The sequence below is a fragment of the Leptosomus discolor genome, chromosome 1 (genome assembly GCF_034619465.1).
Source record: "Leptosomus discolor isolate bLepDis1 chromosome 1, bLepDis1.hap2, whole genome shotgun sequence".
NCBI classification, from domain to species: domain Eukaryota; kingdom Metazoa; phylum Chordata; class Aves; order Leptosomiformes; family Leptosomidae; genus Leptosomus; species Leptosomus discolor.
This window is the reverse complement of record NC_141391.1, coordinates 130,611,974-130,635,508: the sequence shown is the minus strand read 5'-3', so window position 1 is coordinate 130,635,508 and position 23,535 is coordinate 130,611,974. Positions and strand designations below refer to the sequence as shown.

At 37.3% G+C, this 23,535-nt stretch overlaps 1 protein-coding gene across 2 annotated transcripts in view; it reads right to left on the bottom strand.

Annotated features, from left to right (window-relative positions):
• STXBP5L (syntaxin binding protein 5L) overlaps positions 1-23,535 on the bottom strand; it is a 205,773-nt gene that overhangs the window by 31,923 nt on the left and 150,315 nt on the right. The window contains exons 18-20 of one of the 2 annotated variants that reach the window (XM_086464591.1): positions 21,793-21,944; positions 20,056-20,127; positions 13,928-13,993 (exon numbers count right to left, since the gene is read on the bottom strand). In XM_086464591.1, the coding sequence (XP_086320717.1) occupies positions 13,928-13,993; positions 20,056-20,127; positions 21,793-21,944 (290 nt within the window). The remainder of the gene's footprint in view (positions 1-13,927; positions 13,994-20,055; positions 20,128-21,792; positions 21,945-23,535) is intronic. The other variant, XM_086464596.1, reaches the window with a different exon arrangement.

The following is a 23,535-nucleotide window of genomic DNA, read 5'->3' as shown; positions in this document are numbered from 1 at the left end:
AGACATCAAACATTTAAATCCATTTCTGTAAAAGTTAAAGCCTTCAGTCCAACCCACAATGTTTTTCCTCTTAATAGTGAACAAACCTGCAGCACAAAGGGGAAACCACATCCTCCACTGAATCAGCAACAGCAGCCAGCAGCTTGAGGGATGTAATCCTTCCCCTCTATTTGGCACTTGTCAGACTGCATCTCAAGTCCTGTGCCTAGTTTTGGGCTCTCCATTACAAGTAAGATATCAACGTATAGGCATGAGTTCAGCAGAGCTCCGTTGAGCTGGTGAGAGAGTTGGCACACATGGTGTCAGAAGAGAGGCTCAGAACTGGAGTTTTTTTCAGCCTTAAGAGGAGAAGACTGAGGGGAGGCCTTACTGCTGCCTGCAACTACCTGATGCAAGTCTATGGAGAAGATAGAGCTAGACACTTTTCAGAGTTGCACACTGATTGGATGAGAGGCAAAGGTCATATCTTGGAACACGGGAAAATCTAGTTAAATATTAGGAAAAACTTTTTTCCCCTGTGTGGATGATCAAATACTGCAAAAGGTCACCCAGAGAGGTTGTGGACGCCCTGTCCCTGCAGGCATCTGAGGTCCAAATGGAAACTTCCCTGACCTACCTGGTCAGACCTGCTTTGAGCAGGGTGATGGCCTAGACTACCTCTAGAGGTCCCTTTCAACCTTAATTATGCTATGATTCTAACTACAAGCAGAGTTCAAATGATTACTCAATTTAGCTGGTATTTTCAGACTGAAAATTGAGCAGAAATTATCCTTCCGGAGGGAGACACACACTGGACAGTCCATAAAACCCCTTGCATGTAAAAATACATATAATTTTCAATATATATTGCCAAGTAATTGATGAAAAGCATTGTTACAGCTGGATGTCTGAATTGCCTTTTCTAAAAATGTCAGATCAAGAAGTAAAGCAATTTATATAATTTCAAAATTTCTGAAATGTTCTTTAGCACTATAAGCAGAATTACAGATCCAGAGCCAGAAAAACTAGTACAGACCGCTCCACTTAAAGTCTACCAGTTTGTCCAATGCAGCAGTAAGCAGACACAGATTAAAAGCTTAGAAATTTTGCCACTGCTTGATGTGAGCTGTAAAATACTTTGAAAGGGTAAAGCAAGCATTGCTATAATGCCACTGCTCATCCTTAAAATAAAAATAAGGTCTTCTTTACAATATCTGGGTACTTCTTCATAGGCTTAGGGAATACCCAGGAAGTGACACTTCCCTTGCAATGAAATACAAAGGCATCAAATGGTGGATGTTTTCATGTTATAATTCTATTACAACATGCATAAATCTTCAAGGAAAGAAAAATCAGATTCCACAAACCTTGTGCAAAATGGAACAGAGAGTTATAACCAAAGGTCCTTTGTCTGACCCCTGCAATTGTGTTTCGTGAAGTCAACTTTCAGAATTAAAGTTTTTGGGCCTCTGCATCAGAAGACATTTCTCAAATCCTTGAAAAAACTGAGCTTATTTGTTACTTTGTCTGATTATTCACTGCTGTATAACATGGGAGACATTAACTCTGCCCTGGTAAAGAATTCATTCACTGCTTATAAGTATCTGCAGAAAGCACAGGAAATTATATTAATCTTCTGAAGATCACAGCTTAGCAACAGGAAACAAAAGATGTCTGTCTCTGTATTTTCTTTTGTACTTTGGCTAATAAAGTCTAGGTGATAGCATAAAGTCTTACAGTGAAACTCTGTGTTCATAGGAATTAAATAAATATCAGCAGTTCTAGAACACCTTTAGTTAGGACTTCTGTCTAGCTCCCTGGAAACTTTGAAAGCTTTTAATGAAATGAGCAGAAATACTTCCTAAAAAAAACCCAAACAAGCTGATGCTTAAAGTGGCTGGTGAAGTTAAAAAAGTCTCATATAAAAGCAGTAGTATATATCTGGATGTATACCACATTCTCCACTTGCTTAAATTAGATTAGGAATATCACCATAATTCATTTTGCTGCAACAATGCATGAAAAGGTAGATGATCTTTTCAGAAGACTTTGGGAAACTGTATTAGGTTCAAAAAATAAACATATTATCATTCAGAGTTATTCTGAAGGATAATAGGGAAACCGTACGGTTCTGGCCAACTCAAATGAACATTGGGTTACTACGATCTGCAGTAGCTAAAAACATCAAGGAGTTTCAATGTATCCCCACATATGGCATATTCTCACATTTCTGTGTGGAGATACAGCATCCTTCAGCGAGGATAGATAATAATCACCACAGCAACATAAAAAGATACAGAGGTCAACTTCATCAGTCATACAAGGGTCAAAATGTAGTCCCAAAGTACCTTTAAGTCATGAAAACTCTGACAAAGTTTAACTAGAACACCTTGAGTCACCAGATCTCACATTATTCCCTTAAATGCTATCAAACTGCTCCCCAAGCAATTCTCAGTACTGGCAGCACCTCCACTTGAAATAGATTTAACTTCTACTTAACCTCTACTATTACAATTCAACGCAAAGTGAAGGCAAGGACATTACATGAGCCAGATCCTAAGAAGGGAGCAGAACTGTAAGCTGCCAAATGCTAACTTATTTCCCAATTAGCTGCAGTCAGTGCTGAGAGTAGGCAACGTACCAGCACTCTGTAAAAAGCTATGAGACAGAGCCAATGGGATGGATGTACAATATCGTATCATTTGAAAGTTGTGCTCTGAATATCTTTACAACAAGTGTGGGCCAGAGAGTATTGTTATCCCTGAATATTCAGACCATGGGTACAATCTGAGGCAACAGCCAAACAGTGGATAAATAATATCTAAGAGCTCTGCCAGTGTAGCCAGGACATTTTAGAGCAGAAGTAAATGAAATTCAGACATTATTCATCACCTTTTCCAGGAACTCTCTTTTAAATTTAGCTCCTTACATTGAGAAAGAGAGGCTTTTCCCAGCCTGTTGTGAACTAAGCAATCTATAATTCAGCACAGTTTTAATGGCTAGAATAATTAACAGAAATCTTCTGCCTTTTTGAGACAGTCATAAAGGAGAACTGAAACATGTTTTTTTGGTTTGTTTGGGTTTTTTTAAACCTTCCTCTGCCATGAGTATCTATCAGCTTATACACTGAATGCTGCTTCCACATGCTTTATCCTTAGAAATCCACCAGGCTTGGTGATATGAGTACAGAGAACCCAATAGCTCTGGCACTAACAACAAAGAGAATGCTTAACGGACAATTTGATAATACCTTTTGGCGTGCATGAAGCTTTTGAAACAAATAGAGTTCCACTAGTTTCTGCAAGATGTTGAAATACACCTTCTTAGACTTATTTGGTTAGATATTATATGGTTATATAGTTAGACATTGGAACAGGCTGCCCAGGGAGGTGGTGGAGTCACCGTCCCTGGAGGTGTTCAAAAGACGTATGGATGTGGTGCTTAGGGACATGGTTTAGTGGTGGCCTTGGTAGTGTTAGGTTAACGGTTGGACCTGATGATCTTAAAGGTCTTTTCCAACCACAATGATTCTATGATTTTTAGTTTATGCTTAACTTGTTCTACGTTATTAAAAAATAATGAGTACAGGTAAATAAAGGAATGGTCAAACATGACTGTTCTGAAATCAAAATCACAGACAGGATTATGCATTCCATTAATCTTCAAACTTCCCTTCATATGTCATACATTTAAGATGGATCAACATGCTTCCTATGCTCTCAGGTTGAATTTGTTAAACTTTTACAGATTTCCTTTCGTGCATAGTTGTCCTGCTCCCTAGTCCTTGGGGTTTTGTGGGGGTTTTGGTGGTTTTTTTGTTTGTTTGTGGTTTTTTATTTTGTTTGTTTTTTAACATAAATCTGCTCTCAATTTGTCAATGTACTCTAGGCAATGCTTGCAATATTGTCCAGCTCCCAGCATGATCATAGGAAATCTGACAGTAGTTTTTTTCTCCGATATGCAACTTTTTTATATTATACAATAAAGCCCTCACCACTTCTAGTTACATTGATTTGTTTCTTGCTTTTCTAAAAACCTATAAATCCAGTCTTTTACACAAATTTATCTTTTTCTTGTGTTAAGATCCAGGATCTAAATATATTTTATGCTATGTGTCTTTCAATATTATATACGTTTAACAATACTAACAAAAAGAAGTCTGATCTGTAGAATATGGTTTAGCTTTAGGTCCTGGCCTATGGATGTCTTGACACTCCAAGTATTCACCTTTCCTCTTAACAGATGCCCATTTATTTAGTGATAAATATTAATTTTACAGGTCTATAGCTGCCCACATCACTCCTTTCACCTTTTTGGAGTATTATGAGTATTACAATTTTCCACTTAATTTTTTTTGATGTATTCCTACATTCCTAGTTTCTCAAACATCACTGTTAATGATGAAGTAAGTTATTTCAACTAAATCACTCTGTACACTGAAATCTGCATAATCGGGATTGAATTTCCCAATGATTTTGCAACGTTTATTTACTTCATCTTTACCAGGAGCTATTAGCAGTTTTCCAAGTTCCTCAGTCATTTATAATGTAGAAGACATTTATTCCCCTGACTTTTGCCTTGGGGAACAGTGCTACATTGGTTAATACATGCACGTGATTCCTAGTGACAGAAATTAAGTTCAGCTGCATTATGCAAGGATGTGATTCAACTTTAATTTCTACCTCTAAAAAGAGACTCAAAGTAATGAGGCATGGCTACACGGCTTTTTCAGTCATCTTACAGGAGAAACTTCCCATGAGAGCAAAACTCAAAAGGATTCCTTGAGACTGAGAATATTTAAAGACAATTATAAAAAAAAAATCTTTGTGTGAATGACACATTCCAATCCAAATGCCAGGAGCAATCCCCTTTATGTGGCTATTTAAGAGGGTATGATCTGCCCCAAATATTTTTCAGTTATGCAAGAAGTTGAATTTTTGTTTTAGGTTTTTTGAGGTGAAATTTCTGCTCTCACTATGCATTTCCACTGAAATATTAAAGAAGAATTTAGAAAAAGGTTACAGCAAACTGTATACTTAACAGATGGCTAAGGCAGGTCTCAAGGAGAGGACTGAGACAAATGACTGATTTCTGATCTGACTTCTCAGAATTTCGAAGACACCATAAAATATAGATGTTCAACCGTCTTATTGCTGTTGTGGCACGGAATTTGTACATCAAATGAAAATAAACTAGCGCATGCATTAGGTGTTATAGGCAGATATAAATGTCACTGACAACCAGTCATAATGGCTCAAGCGGGTAAAAAGTTCTGGAGCCTTTTCACAATAAAATGTTACACACACAGTGTGTCATGACTGGCAAAATATGTCTACATGAAATAAACAAATATTAAACAAGCAAAATGCTGAGAACTGCCAACAGAACTGTATGGGTTAATAGGTGATTTTTAGAAAGCCTTTTCAGACAAAGCCTCCAAGATTATTGTGTTATCTCATGAATCAGTTGGTAAAATGTTTTGCCAATGAATGTAAGGAAGTTTAAAGCTGTTGGCTTTTGCCTACCGTACCAAGATCAGTCTTAAGATCTGTTGGCAGACTTAACTTTCTTGATCCTTTAACTGAAACAACAGAAAAAGGAGAAAGGCAGTTGTTAATAAGTAAGAAAGAAAAAGGAGCGAGGGAAAAACAACATGCCATCTTCTGATTAATACCATGTTGCAAATTTGTAGCACTTTTTTTTGGTCAGCATATAAAGGCAGAATTATGGTTTAAATATTTTCATGTACACCATTCAGCAAAATAAATGTAACTGAACAAAGAAGCACTGGAAAAAACATTACTCCAGCTCTCAAGAAGTGAATGGTGCTTCACACAGCTTTGGCTGTGTGCTGCAATATCTTACCTTGTGATGACAGGAATGATGAAAAATAACCAAATGAGATTAAGGCAAATATTGCAAATGCTGGTTATGCAGCATATTATAAATATTTAAACACCTGGAAACCGATTTAATAAGAGGGTGCAGTGAAATTATGAGTTCTGATGACATCATACCTCAAGATACCATTTGAAAAATAAAGAGCATATTGTACAGGTAATGGAGACAGAACACACTATTGTAATATTATGGAAAGGAAGACAAATTGCACAGAAACGAAATACAGCGGCTTTAGGACATAATGTGGTGTTATCCAGACATCAAAATATTGCACTCAGTTTACTAAAGATTTAATTATCTGTCATATTCCAATTATGCAACAAAATCATGATTTTGCTTCTGTTCAAAAATGTTTTCATTTCCTTCCATGTGAGCAGTTTTAAACAATGAACACAAGAGAACTGAAATGAAGCATGTCTTGTAGCAGTCAAAACGGCATTAAATTTATGAAAAGAATGCCTTAAGAAATCTTTTATTAATTATTCATTAGACTTAATTTCCAATATGGTTCTTTCATTTTGCATTCTTTCAGTATTTTTTCACATTCTTTTGTGGCTTTCACCCCTTACCCACACTATCTGTTACTAGAAGTGCATGATGAAGTATGTTAGCTATCATACTTCTAAAGAAAGTCCCACATGGTAAGTATTACAGTGACAGGAACACTGGAACATATGAGTATAAGGAACTAGTCCTTTGTAATTTCTATTTAATAAGTTTTTAGGTCAGAAGGATGCCCATAACAGCCACTTACCACTTCAAGTCACAGAGCCCCTAAATAGATATTCAGTTGCGTTCTTTGCAGTGTCATAGACTACAAAGCCTGCAATGTGGCAGAAGAAAATATCAGCTGGCACCTATGCTACATATTTTTCTTACTTTCTTCAGGGAAGAGTAGGGTACCCCTTTAGGCTCTTGAGGTATCAATAGAACCAGCATAGTCCTCCCAGTAACACACTTCTAGCTGTCACTTTAACCGGATGCTTTGAGACAAGGTGAAGATCTCTCCAGATCGACCCTCCATCAAAATATACATCGCTATCTCTACTACATCAAAAGTCTCTAATTTGGATACCAAATGTTAGGATCCTGCATCCATTTTAGGCAGTCACACAAAAGGCAGCTTGATTTTCAGAACAGCCTTTTAAAAACATTCCATTTATCTGAGCAGCTGTCATACACTCCCTTCAGACTGTGAATGGAGGATACTGCTCCAGAAAATCAGTGCTTTGCTATAGAGAAAGAGAAAGAAGCATCACCTGTGACATAATCTCCTTTAAAGGAAAGGACAACATCTGGCCCTACAAGCCCTCTGAAAAACGGTTACCAATTCCTAAGGAAGACTGTAGGACACTTTACTAACAGACTAGGATCTAGATTAGGATATTTCAGAGCTATAAAACCTATCTGCATTTAACACCAAGGAGCTTCAATAGTGCTGTCGTCACAGAGGCTTTGAGCTTTGCAAATTGGTGGGTTTAACCTCTTCTATTTCTATGTTACAGGTGTTTCTTTACAACAGGAATAACACGTCTTCTGTTATATGCCACAGCTGTTCCCAAATTGTGGTATATATGTCTGAACTGCAAGACTGCAGAAATAGCTCCCAACTATTTGTGTGCAGGCTCATACAGCACATGCAGAGTATGCACTTTCTGATTCCTCTGAAGGAGTCTAAACAGGCTTGATTTGGGAGCTGCCACAGCTGTGCACAGACAAAATAGGCATATCCTACCAAAGGCTGCAATCTAACACAGTGTCAGGATGCTGAAGGGACTGAGGATTGCAAAGAAGAGGAGTATACAGTTAATCAGTTGGTTTATGGGTACAGGGGTAGAGGACATGGTGAGTAGGGGGCTAAAGGACAAAGGACACCACAGCATAAGGAAATGAAGGAAGCGCAGTTGAGGAAGCCAGGAGTTACTCCTACCACCCTCTCCACCACCAAATTTAGAAATGTTTGGTATAGGATATGATTGTATTAGGACACAGCATGGACCACTGTCAACAGACCACATCTTCGAGGGTATAAACAAAAGGAGCTAGTTGCTTTCATGCTTTACTGTGATTAAAGCTGTGCACATCACTTTTTTTTTGGGATAAAGCTAACTTTTTACTATTAAACTGATCAGAATGTGGATATTATGTAACCTATTTTTAGTACTGAAATCATGTCTATTTTACTAACTCCAAACTTATTATAAAGAAGGATCGTGCATGGAAATCTATGTTGCTGCAAAAGAACTTTTGAAAACCAGTTCAATTTAAGAGTGAGGTGGAGTATAAAGGTTCAAGAGGCTAGCAGAGTTTTTGTTACCATTGTTTGTTTGCACTCATGCTGGAGGCAACCAGCAGAAATTGTGATGCCATAGGGCAAGGCAAGACAGCCCCTGCCCAAAAGAGCTTAATGTGTAAACAGTCAAGTTATCCGACTGTGGGAGGAGAAAGAGGCACTGACCCAGTTAATAGATACGGTCTGGCAGCTAGCTAAGCCGACCACCCAGGTCTCCTGACCTAACAATGTCCTCTCTCACAGTCATACGGTTCCAATCAGACTTTCAATGAAAACACCAAGGCGCAACCAACAAACAAATGTGTACTTGCAGCTATGACACTCGGTGGTGTCTTTCCCTCAGCTATTACAGCAGGACTGTAATCAAAGAATCGAATATTATTCAAAATGAAGGTGACTTCATACAGCTCTTTTTCTATTAGGGATCTTCTGCCTGCGTAACAGTTTGGAATATCAATCCTAGTCCACCACTGCTAAAACATGGAGTCAAGAGCCTAATATTTAGCTACACAATTGGACAAGGTACACAGTAAGGTCCTGGAGATCTGGATACTGGGGCTCAGAGCCAACGTAGAGACAGCCCTCTAAGGCAGGGCACCTTAGGCAGCACTTTCCTGTGGGAGCTACTTTCAAGCTAAACCTAACTCTCACTCTGCCCTGAGCTGCAGCTTCTGCTGCATTGCTGCCACTCCTGTGCTTGGCCATGACCCTGCTGATCTGGACCTGGATTCATGGACTGACATCCTCCCCTGTCCCTGGACCTGCCTGGCAATCATCAGACTGTGCTTGGCCCTGGTCATCCTCCCCAGCGCTGTCCTGCTCAGCTCCTGTCTCCACGGTCCACAGTTGCTGCTGGCCCCTGTTGGTGAGCTCAAGCCCCTTGAACCCCGAGCTGCACAGAGGCTACCCCGGCTGCTCCACCTGAGCCAAAAACCATAGCCCAAACCCAGGTCCCCATTTCTTTCTCTCTGCCAGCTCACACTGCACCCTGTTCCGTGCTAATCCCTATGTACACACTCCTTCTCAAGATCTTAAGCAAGTGTGAATTCACCTGATCAGAAACCCCCTCACGTTCTGAAAAAAGACCTTATATTCACAGTGCAGGAGATAACCTCTTTGATGATTAATTTGCTTTCTGACTAGTAAACATTCTTTTTAATTTAATATAAGTAAGTAGAAATGGTTATGCTGTCAGTGTTATCAATAATCAAGTTTCAAAATAAATTGCATTCCATGATTTCTACACACACAAAATGTTTTGAAATATGTACTTTCTTGCTTGTTTCCATGAGAATATTATTTTCAAACTGGGACAAACCTCTTCAGCTACTTTGCAGTTACCCACAAGTGAAAAAAGAGCGACTGTTAGAAACTTTATAACATTCTTCTTGAAACCAAGGTATTTAAAAACATTTCCTCTAGGAAAGTTGGAGTTTGGCATGGCATGGGCCTAATGCCAGCAGATTTAACCACTGAAATGAATCAGGATAGCAGCACTCAGAAATTACAGCACGTATAAAAACTCATCATAATCATGCCTTTAGGGACCTGTTCCAAAGCTCATAGGAATCAGTTGTGGAAATATTTACATAGCCTTCTCTAAGATCTATAGTCTTAAAAGCCTTTTGGATGCAAGCCCCCGATATGAAGGTGATTTCTTAAGAAAAAACACAAATGCACTTTCATTTTACAGCACACATTTGAGAAATCACTGTCCTATACACCAACCGATGAAATTCTTTCCTGCTGGTCTTTGAAAGAAGTATAAACTGTCCATTGCATCTTACACAATAAAGTTAAATGACCTCTCAAAGCTGCCTTTTCTTGTGCTCACAGTGTATTCTCAACCACATGCTTCAATATGAAGCTGCATATAAATGGCTAAAGCAGAAAGGGACATGTATATCATATTCCTAAGAGCCCATGAATAAATTTTCCCAATGAGATGACAAAAAAAAAAGGTAAACTTTACTGGAATGGGTACTGCTCTGTAATACATTATACAGTAATTAACTCCAGCATTGGATGTAGCGCTATTTACATCATGAGTCCTTAGAAGGCCTCAGAGCCTTTTACTTTGTTTAGAGCTACTGAGCTCTCACATGCCATTACAGAGTGAATGTAGTACAAAGCCCTAACTTTTGACCTCTAAATCACAAACAACCACCAAAATGCAGTGTGACTTTCTCCATTGACACAACATGGCATGCATGAGTAAGAGTAAGGTATTCTGATGGTATTGAAAAATCCTGATCTCCACTGTTCCTTTTGTGATTGGAGGGCTTTTTTAAGACAATCAGATACCAATATATGAAATGCTATCCTGCATTACTGTTGTCCTGAAACACGCTTTATATAGACAAGTTTTGAGTTTTTATTTTTAAAGTTTTTTTGTTCCACAATTTTTACCAATGTTATTCCATATATATTGCTATATCTGGAATGCACTTTATTTACAGCGGAAACTACCGCCACTCAGATATTCACAAATAAGTAGAATCTTTCCACTGGCTTTATTAAGTTTTTGTCTTCCTATACAGTATTGGAAATTCATCACTATAGTATTTAAATACTAATTTAATTAAAATAAGATACCAGTGGTTAAGGAAGATTATTCCTCTCCTCTGCCTACCATTCTTAAAATGCAAGGTTGCTATTTCTTCACTTGCTGCTACCCTCTGTGGGGCACTGTGAGTTTTAGGAAAATTTTCATCAAATGGTTTAACTCCATTTTCTCGTCTGAAAGGCATTCAGACGAGAACAGGCATGAACAGGAATTCGATTTTTCAATTACATTGTCTGCAAAGCCATGCTTCAGTAAATTGCGCAGGAGGAACACCTGAAAAGACAGTTTTGTGAAACAACTTTAAAATATTACTTAATGGAAGAAGTTGGATTTGTACTGAATTAGAAGCCTGCCCTGCATTTAAAATAAGGAGTATTCTTCAGCACTGAGTCTCTTGCTCAGTGCTCCAACACTCTTATCAGCATAGAACCCAAATGCCTAATTCTGATTTGGAGCAGGGGAGAAGAGAAACAACAAAGCTGGATTACTGAGTTGACCTAGGCAGGCTTGGTAGAAGCTTAGTCAGAGGTTTAAACATTGACAAGCAGTAGGATGTTACCGATAAAATACATTTTTCAGGGAAACCGAGACAGATCAGGTCAGAATCAGACCAAGAGACGAGGAGGTAGGAGACTTTTCAAGTTCTCTGAGAAGCCTTTATCAACACTGTTCTTATGGTCCTGGTTGGCTGAAATCTGGCTAAGTTACTAATGGCTCTCTTAGATGTAAAACTGTTTGTGTTTACACTGGCAATTAGTGTGCTAGAGGGATTCTTCCTAGGCATTGTCTTGGAGTCTCAAAGTATGCACGTGAGCACATCAGTATTGTTCCTCAAATCATCCCCCTTCTGATGGAACTGAGGACGAAGTTGCTCACCAGTGTGCCATCATGTGTGTGGTGTCCTCCAGCAGTTTGCGCTTTGTGCATGCATTGTGCTTACTCAGGATCAGTAACTGGTATGAACTTTGCTGCCAGGTGAAGAACTGATGTTGATGTGGTCTAATAACTATAATGAGTTGCAACAAAACAAACTCTGTCTCTTCTGTCTTTGCAACCTCATCAGATGTAGTCATACCCAGTAGGACCTTCATTGGGTAGCAACTTGAATTACTTGACTCAGCAGCCAAGTGTTCTTTCTGTTGCTGCTAAATTTCTGATGGATAAAGTCTTGGCCTCTTAGCAGAGGAATATGGTCACCGGTTTAACATACAGAGATATCATGGGACTCTACAGAGTACAGCACACTTCCATTACGGAATTTGTGTGTCATGAACTTTAAACAGACCAAAGGCAAGATTGGAAGTAGAAGGATCCTGCCTGATGAATCTGTAATGATGCATATCAATCAGTTGTGTTCTATGAGAAAGAAATGTTAGCCAGTGCAAAGGCTGAAGTAGCTGTGAGGCTGTGCTCATAAGCACAAAGTAGTTCCACTCCCAAGCTCTTTAATGTCGTAATTTTGAAGTCAGTTACTTCAAATGATTAGACTGGATATTTCCCAGTTTTAGAGCAGGTATGCCAAAGAAAAATTATTTTAATTTTGCATTAATTAAAAAAAATTAATATCAGTCACAGTAAAAGTAACATCTATTTTTAAAAGCAGTTAATTCTAATAATAGTTACTGCCTATAAAATTGCACTTGATTTCATATTTTAAATATTCAAATATATCTCGGAAAACAACAAGGAAGGGCTAAAATAGGAAACATTCATAAATATGCCATGTTTTACCTGCTGAGTGATCTCCAAAACAGAAAAGAAGAATAAATTTTGGAGCAAATTATCTTAAATTTATCTAAAATAGATACTTCGGATCAATAGCAGAAGGAAAAAATGAAGTTAACTGCAGAAAAAGTAAGATGCCATAGGAGTCACTCATCATTATAGAAGTATGCATATGCATATATGTTTAACAAGTCAGTGATCGCTTAGCTTTCAGAAAAAAAGAAAAAGAGAGTTTGTAGGTCATTTCTGGAGAGAAGATTGAAAAGATGAATCCCAGTGAGCTACAGAATAAATAGTCTAATGATACTGAGTTATCAAACATTTTATTTTAAAGCCCATATCATGAGTTTCTGAGGCCCAGCTCAAGTGTTTGAGCTCCTAGTATTGTACAAATATTATTACAGCCTATTTCACATTGATATTCCTAGGTCTACAGAAATGGGGTTGCAATTAGTACACAGAAATACATATTTCAAAACAGCTATTTTGTTTTAGTTCTTGACGTGCTAGGGAAACACTTCTGCTAGCTTCAGCTTTTTGTAAATTATTAATTAGTGGCCTCCATTCAAGATTACTGTGTCCTGTTATAATAAAGTAAAATATGTGAAATAATAACAGAGGATTTGAATATTTGTGGGAATTTGTTACCATAACTAAGGAAAAAAAAAAAAGTATCTATCAATACTTACCAAACTACAAGGAAAAGAAGTGTGATATGCATGCCACAAGCAAATTGAACGTATCACATCTTCACCCCCTTATTTTCTATTACATTTAAAAGTCAGCTACTAGAAAACAGCTCTAAGCAAACATCTTTAAGACAGTGAGCTCACATTAAAGAGATCAATGCAGACTAGGCACTTGCAGAAAAAGTCTCTAGTAATGAGATGAACTCCAGCTTCCGAAGGACTACTGGTAAAATGGGAAATATTTCTAAATTTTTAAATGGCCAAGATTTTGCTGCTGGGTCAAAGTGGTTGATAAAGGATTATTTTTATCTGAGATTATGCTTCCATTGTAAAGTACATAACTTAGGCAGTGGTGTGCTCTCATGGTTAAAATTTGCCATCTCCATATTGCTGTTTTTCAAATAATTTCTCTGTGTATTCTTATGCATAGTACATATATAAAATTATGAGGACTCCCTACTAAAAAAAAAAGGTAATCAGAAGGCCTTTTAAGAAAACAGAAACAAATCTCTAATAGGTGGATATAGGAATATACCTGCATGATGTTATTTCAAATGTTTTCATACTCTTCATTTTAAGATGCACCACGCACATTTAATTTTTCTTTAAGTAAACAGTCTTAGGATTTTATTGTGCTGTGTATTACACAATTCTCCATTTCTTCTCTTTGGAACTGTAACTATGCACTTCACTTCTCAGGGATTAACGAAACACAGTGATGCAAGACATGAATGGCTTATACAGACTGCAGGAAGAGAAGCCAGTCACCTTTACCTGAAGTGGGAGACTTGCAACGCTCTAGCTCCAGGGAAACTGGACTGTCACTGAGTTCAGTCAGGCCTGAAAAAATGGAGTTAAAAAGTTAAGTTACAATCTAACAGGGCACGCTTCAACTTTCTCGGCTGACGATATTGTGCACATTTTTGGCACATGATTTGCGTGCACAAATTTAAACATGCCTTTTGGTATGCTAGGGAGAGAAAGTCTGAGCTCACGCTATCCTTTACCATGGGCTAACTGTTGAGTGGGTGAACTGGGCATGGCCGTACCTATTCAAATGTACCCTTCGTATGTATCCCATGGTGCTCTATGGCCTATATCAAGTGGTTCACACTTGTTAAATGGAGCTCTGACACTTCATGCCATAAGCTACTTGGGACTGGCAGACAGCCCAGCATGCCAGCAGTGTGGACTCACAGCACTCAGGTCATAGAGCCACAGTGAACATCAGCCTACATTCAGATGTGTGTTACTGTCGTACTGATACTGTGTTCACACACACTCTGCGTATGTTGTATCTTGGAACTCAAACATCCTATCATGATGTTCAGTATGCTTGAATGTGGCACCATGCCTCCTGCAACATGATATGTTTTAATTTTTATGGCTTCTGGACCCTCAGGCTGAAAGACCCTCATCTCTAAAATTCATAGACTTGTTTAAAAAAAAACTTCTGCTGCCATTTGGTCACCAATGCTGTTCTCTGGATTAAAAACTGTGGGAACTTAATGTGAGTACTGACAGTTTTATTACAACATGATTTTGAACTGCTCTGAGAAATGGGGAGCGTCCAGATCCCCAGCAACAGCATGCGTGCTATAACAACTTTGAGAGCGCTTTGGAAAAACAGTGGTATTGATTTGTCCTGTTAAGTCATTAATAATAACATATTTGCTCCTGACTTTTAAACAGCAAAAGATCACAATCTAGATTTTTTATTTTGAGAAACACATTTGAATCTTTCTTTGATCTAACTTAGAATCTGTGACAGAATTTTATATTCCAATCAATTGTGAGTCCAGTCACTTTTGACATTGTGATAGAATTCGGGAACTGCAACCATTTAGTGAGTCTCTTTATGTATAGCTTTCTTACAGCAAATCTTAATTCTACCTGACTCTGGGGTTTTTGTATGTATCTAGAGATTTGGGACACAATTGATTTTTGCTACAGAACTGTCTGCAAGGTACAGTGGGAGTGAGTTTGGCATATGCAAATAACATCCGAGGTTTTGTATGAATAAAATGAAATATTAAACTGTTTTTTTTGCAAATGCAGTATTGGAGCTACTGAAGTTTTAACACTATGGTTATGATGTTATTATTAATGAAATTCTTCTATACCTTGTATAGTTACTGTTGGTGATAGTTACAATGTCAAATGGCAGGTCAGATTCTGCTTCTAAATAGAATTATTTTTTTTTAGTTTTTTTCTGAGTTCAGAGAAACAATATTACAGCTCAATATAAATTATGGTTCCACTGACTTAAGTAGGAAATACACCAAATTGCACCACTGTTCTAAAAACCCAAGAGCAACCACCATGAGAATACCACAAACTCTTTATGTTTGGCAACAGTTTTACAATTTACAGAGTAAAGATGCATTTCACATTACGGTGTTTCAAAATTGTGAACATGTGAACACCCCTCCAAATCTAGACTCGTTGCCAAGTCACTCTCACCTCTAACAATGACCACCAACAGATGCTTTCGAAAAAATGTTCAGTAAGTCCCCATGTGTTAAGCGTAAGTGGTACGATGTGCCCTGCACAAGGGCAATCTTAATCTCAGACACTTAGATTTCCTTAAACAGATTTTTTTCCTGCCATAAATCTTTCTTGCTTAGAAATGAGTTCTTTTCATTACCCATCCATGTATCCAAAGTCTTTTAATCTTACTAAATTCTAAATCCCAGAGATGTTATATGGCAATGAATTGCACAATCATTATTCACTGAAAGGAATAAACATACATTTGTCAATTTTTACATGCTACCTTTAATTCCATTAAATGTCTTTTGTTTTCCTTTGAGATAAGAAAGGGAGCTCTTAAGCTTTTCTTTGCACTACTGCTTATTTTCTATTGTAATTTCCTTTTTAAGGAAACCAAGTTAAAACTTTTCAATAATTTCCATGGAACACAGCTTCCCTTGAATGTTTAAGTAAAACAGCTAGTGAAGTTAGATTACAAAAATATTTTCATTTTTCATTTTGAAGCTCTGTAGGCCCAACCTGTGTCCTGAGGTATTTTAGCTATTTTTAGCCAAAAAGACCCCATGGCAGGAAATTTTGAGTCCAGATAGAGCAAGAAGAACATGTCAGCAAAACTAAAGGCAAATAACTGAGATTTGCAATGTAAACAACCACTTGTGAGAAGATGTACCCCTTGATATTATAAAGAAATTTGTTTTGATTTGAACAAATTCTAAACATGTGAAAATAATGCAAGATGTAAATATATCACATAAGGCATTAAAGCACTTTTAAAGACATGTCCCATGGATACATTTCAAAGTTTAGTGTGATTCCCATTTCCTCTTTATTACAGGATCAAAAAATGTACTGAATGTACTAGTATGGAGGGACAACATTTATGAACTTATAATTTAATTTAAAACTGTTTTTGAAATTTTAAATTTCTATGTTTATGACTAAATGATTCAGACTTAAGCCACCACATCTTTGCTTATAAATAAATGAATTATAAATAAATCATCATAAATATTCACAAGCCAATAAGTAAACCCTGTGTTATCTTAATCCATCATCTTCACACTGAATTACCATACTATGTTTTCTTTATGTTTAAATATGATGCATTCTTTGGAAGTCATAGTTCAGAATATAGCTGTTGACTTAAAACTCAACCTACATTAGCTTCTACTGTGTTGTCAGGTGTGATTTGAAGTGTCAGTTACTGAAATGTAATGACTCATAACACACCATTTCCTGTGTCCTCCTGTCAGACCAAGGTTACTTTTGCTCACATCCTCTCAGGTGACTAGCCCAAAGAAGAAACAAGGAGTTCTCACTGAAAAGTCTTCAGTCGGAAAATTATTTTTCAATGGATCAACATCCTTTGAACTTGCTGACTTTCTGGATGCTTCCTAAAGACTATTTGTTTTCTTGTTTTACCAATAGATGGTATGAATTTCTAGTAGGAGATGTAAATTGCTTTTGCAAGTTGGTATTTTTATATTCTGCTGCAGTACATGTACCTGAAGATTTGTTATCTACCACTAGGTAATAACGTGTACACCCTGATTTAAATTGTAATTGTTGACTTAAAACTCAACCTAAAAAAAAATCCAAACAAACCACCAACCAACCAACAACACGGTTCTGCACTACTGCAGAGAGGGTTTATTTTGTTTGGCTTGGCACCTCTTCTTGCTATGAAGGAGGGTGGTTGCTAGCAGTACAGCATCTGGAACAGGTCATCAACACCAGAAAGCTATGTCCAGCTCTGCACGTACCTTCATCTTAGTCTCTTATTTTCCTCAAATTACTTCCCCTGGTAGGACAATTATGTTGATGTCTCTCCCATTATGCCTGTCTAGAACTGATAACACCTCCTTGTAATTTCTTCTCTTCTTGCTTCTCCCTTCCCACCTCCCAAACCAGAGAATGTGCTGTCTTGATGTTCTAAGCACTCTAGGTGCTTTTGAGTCCAGCTTACACAGGTGTACATTACTCTTATCATGCTCTCTGTAGATTCATTGGCTAAAATTGAAAACATTTATTCCACCACTGTGCTTTGCATATTGGGTGCCCTTTACATTTTCCTTTGGAAAGAACCTCTCTTCTCCAACATACTCTTTTCCTTTTCAAGGTACCCCAGACTGAAACATGAACACTTTCTTTATCTCTCTGTCCTGGTATTTGAGGAGATTCTCTCCTAAAAATAGGGCAATAAATACCTATTTTCACTCTGATGATTCATAAATACACATCTCTAACTTGGATTCCTTCCATCCCAGTTTGCGTAATAATCCTGTCTTTCTAAAATATACTCATGAGTGATGAGACATGAACTTAACGTTGTCAAGATGAACTCTACTTTTTTGTGCTGAAGTCGTCTTTCCATTACTTCAACACAGCTAACAGCACCACTGTCTTCCCTAATACTCTAATTTGTAATGTTGGTTTCATCCTTGGAACATCACACTTTAACTCTGATCCAGGCTGGATATTAAACTAGACTGTTTCCTCCCGCAAATCACCTCCAAAATGACCAACAAAGGTCCAAGTACCTTGCTCATTGATAATTTCTTCTTTGGCATCAACGCCTGCGAGTCTTATTTTCTCAAGCTGACCCACATGAAATGATCTTCCTGGTTCATTACTTAATTGAATCAACTCCTGACATTTCTTTCCATTAACTTTCATTTTCATTTACATAACCCTCAAAACTTAAGACCTAATGCTTATGTTATCACATGACTGCTCCTGCTTTTGTCTTAATAGTATCTGCTTCAAGTGCACAATTTAAAAAAATAATTTATTTTTCTGTTCCCATCATCACCCTTTATGAGAAGAGGTAAACTAGTAAAGAAACTCCTAAATCCATTCTCAATATCCCTCTTAAAACTCATCTCTCAGATAAGACATATAACAAAGCATAAGTTAAGAATGACTTAGAAAAACTTTTTACAGTCTATGGCACATTCTTGCCCTGTTCTTGATCTTATTGCCTGGTATATCTTTCAGACCATGCAGTACGTACTCCTGTATAAGTATCAATTGGCAAAAGCAACAATCAAATAATTTTTGAAGAAAGAAATTAAGCTGTTAATGACCTTGCACAGGAGTCAGACTCATACTTTTCTGTTATGATGTAAACAGAAAGATTTTGCAGACTTTTCTGATTTTGGGGTTGAAGACAGAAGCATGATAATACATTTTCAGCTATGAAAAACACTATGGTCTATGTTTGTCATTTTTGAATGAAAGTGTTGGTCATTTTTGGCCTCAGAATGTACTACTTTTTTAGTGGGGGAACCCCCCCCAAACCTTTGACTGCTCTCTGTCCATCAAGTTTTCTGTCCAGACTAATAAACTTTAAGATGTTATACACCAAAACTTTTCATGGCCTGCTGGATTTGTAACTGAACTAGTCTTTTAACTAAACAGGCCATCTTTTATGAAATGAAATCAGTTGTTGAGTAACGAGTCTAGGTAGATGGAATAGAATTTCTTGTGCGAGTGTACAAATGTATTTCAATAGCTACACAACTCTGTGTTTATGAGAGATGATAAATCAACTGCTACCCCTTTATCTTACCTATATTTAATGTAAAATTGCCTATCCAGTTGTTCTGTGAAAACTACTTTAGAAAGAGAGGAATAAGAGGCATCCTGGAGACCTAATTACATATAAGCACTGCAGTTAATTAAGATACATACAGCTCATCTGTTGAACAGTCATTTTTTGCAAAATTAATTATAGCTTTGTTCATCGCATTCTGCAGTGATGAATACTAATATTTAAATTGCATCTCACTATAATTCAAAATTTAAAGATATTAAAAACATTAATTTTCATAGCTCTCTTTGATGTATGTATTTTCATACCCACTTTACATTCCCCATTAAAGATCAGAGGCATGGCATCATTCCCCAAAGCCAAATATTCTAGTACCAAACCAAGATTAAAATTTTAAATTTCACAGCATCCGATCCAATTGGTACTCTTTTAAGCCATATTGCTCTTCCGAAAATAGGGAAGAATTAATTAATAACTACAACCAGGCAGTGCCATTGTGAAACAAGAAATGCTTCATATAAGTAGATGTACACTGAAATGAATATAAACCCAAAGAAAGATTCTATCATCAAGAATGTAGCATTGTTGAAAATTCATTTCTAAGGCCCAATCCGCCCCATATAAAGTCACTGAAGTTTTCTCACTGACTCTTTTGAAAGAAGAAAACAGATTTGCGATATCTGTATAACAAAGATAACTGTCAAAATTAAGCATGGTTGACATCACGAAGTTTAATAAGTTTGCATGCATGCTGAATGTGTTTTAAAAAACACATTACTAAGCACAAACACATGGGTTTAAGTCAGGCATAGTCCAATCATGATAAAGCTATTTGCCTAACCTTTATAGAACTTACTCTGATAGGAAGTACGGATCCGTTTCGTTAAATCTGGATAAAAGTTAGACAGGCCACGCATGCAAAAGTTGTCTTTGGAACATGCCAGTACACCAGCATCAGCAGCAGGCAGAGGAAAGAGAGAAAAAACAGTCTAAAGTGAAAGGAAGTGATATCATAACCAGCATCTACAACAGCCAAGGTGAAGACATTTCAGCAGATGCTTACCTTCCAACTGGGAGATGTAACAAGAAAAATAATCAAAAAAGTAAAGGATGTGGGATGGATGGTGAGAAAGCAGCTGAGGCTTTTTTTAGATGCACAGTTTCTATGAGCAATCTAGAAGTGCGTACTCCTTCTTAGCGGCCACTTATTCCCAGTGGGCTCCATTCTAGCAGCACTGCAAAGCTGGAACATTGCCTTAAAGGATTGGCCAAGACTGTCAGTGACACAGACAAATCCTGTGTGGTAAAGTACTGATAATAGCTACTTCTACACCAGCTACCCTCCACCTTTTGTGCAGGGCTCTGCAGCATGTCGCTTGTGGCTAGCTCCTCAAACTACTTTGAGAGCTGCTATGAGGCTGGCTGAACCAGACAGGGAAACTGGAGATAGCCTAAAGCTGCTTGTCTCTTCTCTCCTCAGCTGTGCCTAATTTACATCTTCAACACTTGGCAGAGATGAGAACTAAAAGCTTGCCATGATTAAATGCCTAGAAAGTGAGACAAGTGGTCTTTCAGGAATGGAAGTAGGCCTGAAGACTTACATTTTGTTCTCTAAGTTTTACTTTCTGTTTGGAGTACAAACATATTCCCAATTAAAAAAACTTTCCATTCACTCTATGGAGAAATAGGACTTGATGATTTGGTGCTGATGAAAATGCTGATGTCATAAACCCACTATAATCTGCTGCTTTTATAATTGTATGGTTAGATTTAAAACTCAACATTTTCAAACAGGTTTTTAAATCTAATTCTAAAACTTCACAGCTATGTAAAACACATTTCATAATTGTGTCTGACTCTAGTATGTTACTACGGAATATGTAGAGTAAAAAGACTTGAAACATAGTAGATCTGACTTTTTTCTCATACAAATAAATTGTTTAGATAACCAAAAATCTCTGGTAAAATTTAGCTGCATTGATGGACTAATATTTCTAACACACAATGCATAACAATAGCTATGACTTACAAATGTAATCCTCTTGGCATCAAATTTTAGAATGGGGTCCAGTTGGATTTAGTAAGTTTATGTCAAGAGCTTCAATTCACTAACAAAGTGGCTAGTTTGAGCTACTTGTGCTACCTACATAACATGCCTTTCAGGTGTTAGACTTCTCCAAACACAACTGCCTATTCAAATACCAATGAAGAGCACTTGGCAGAAGATACAATGAAGTTTAAATTGAAGTCTTACCTATCGGTATGAACTTATTGAAACCAGAAAGAAAATAGCATACAGACTACTCTTCAAGTGACTGCCGGAGAAACAGTTTATTGCTCTGCTCATTATGATCTTTTACAGACTCAACTAAGGGAATTACTTACTGACCTCCATCCCAAAAGAATAAACTTCATAAAACATTTTGTTTCTGAGAAAGTGTCACTACCTAAAGCATGTCAGGTTTCATTTGTCAAGTTATAGAAACTCCATTGGCCGGCAAATAGTCATGCATTCCAAAAGCACTATAAAAAGCCACAAGCAAAAAATCTAGAGAACGTATCAGGCTCATAACCATAATAATTTATTTCCTACCTGCAGCAAACTGCTTGCTTTTGCGAGGTGAACGGGGTTGGCGCTGGTATGGATCACTTGATCCATATAGGTCAAGGGTTCCCATGCTCAGCAGTACTGTCTTCTGCATAAAGTCCACAACAGCCAAACCATTGCAATTTCCAAATGCCACTCTGAGAAAAGAAATGTTCCTCAAAGGTATTAGTAACATGGAATTAAGTGGTGCAAACTACAATTATTATTTATTATTATGAATTCTGCACAAACATTCTATTCAGAAGCTACTCTAAGCTTACCTTTTATAATTCTTACAGATTTGTAATCTTGACTTTATAAAATTGTGTCCTGAAACACCGTAATTTACTTTTCAGAAAGCAGACTTCCTACTTTAATTAACTTTCTATGCCAAACACATTGCAATAATGTCTAAATGTTGCTTTACTGAACAATATAATTCTAGTAATAATGATGTAAACTAAGCCTACAAATCTGGACGTAGATCTTAAAAATTGGTTACATATATAGATAAAATACAAATATAAATTAAAATATAAATACAAATACATGTATAAATAATTCTTTTAATCTAAATACAAATGATAAATGAAGTATATTAAGCTGTATTGTGGAGATATCCAAATCTGAAAGGTATTTATAAAATTTCATTCTAACTCTGTCAGCTTGGCTACAGTATAGATTCCTGCTAAAACAGTCTCTACCCCTCTGAAATGCTTCTACAAATGGCATTTTGATGGTGGTTTGATTCATGGGCAAGATCTCTCAACTGGTGTGAGATTGCCTAAGATCTGGACTGCAGTCTTGTTGTAAGGAAAAAGAGATGGGTCAATTTATTCGTTTGCTGCCTAGAAGGTCCCTTTTGAAGCATTCCGCCCTGATTCTTCTCTATTGCTTCCACTGATTTCCTTCTGACACCAGTTTCAGAAAGAGGGAAGAAATTGTATTGGACCAGCAGCACTCTCTCCTCCTCTCCCATAAAAATGTTTCCTGGTTTTGCTTTTTCGCCGGCTTGGAAGGGGTGGAGGTTGAGGTGGGGAAGGAATAAGACAATGCATCTATCTAAGGAAAAGGAAGAAAAAAGGGAAAGGAAGAAAACAAAAAGATGCTAAACATGTCTATATGGGAGAAAGTCTGAAGTTAACCATAGCATATGGAAACCCACATATCTCAGCAGATATCTTTGCTTCATATTCTCACTAAAACATTAAACCTATTTAAGATTTAATATTAAAACAGACAAGCAAAATTGACTCATTTTTTCTGATTTAAATAATGACAAATAAATTCACAGAGCATATGACTATTCAAAAGATTCATATGCCAAACTCTTGACACTGCATTGCTGGAGACTTGATTTAAGCAGGAATATTATATACTGACAACTATTCTACAGAAGGCTCTCCTTTTCTGTCAAACTGCAATTCTAACTTCCAGATACAAAGGACTGCAGGTACAGGCACAAGGAAACCCAAAATTCCAAACTGTGTTCAATCAGAACAGGAATTATTTGTGATCAAGTTCCACCGTTTTATGTAAAAAGTGATTAAGAGGGTAAGTTCAAAGCCCTGCAAAATATTTAAGCACACTTTGCCTCAGACTTTCTGCTAAGGCCTGCCCTCAGAAATCCCAGACCCTTGAGGTAAGAGAGGAAGTCTGGAGAAAGAAAGACTTTCCCTTGGTTGAGGAGGATTGGGTTAGAGATCATTTAGGCAAACTGGACACCCACAAATCCATGGGCCCTAATGG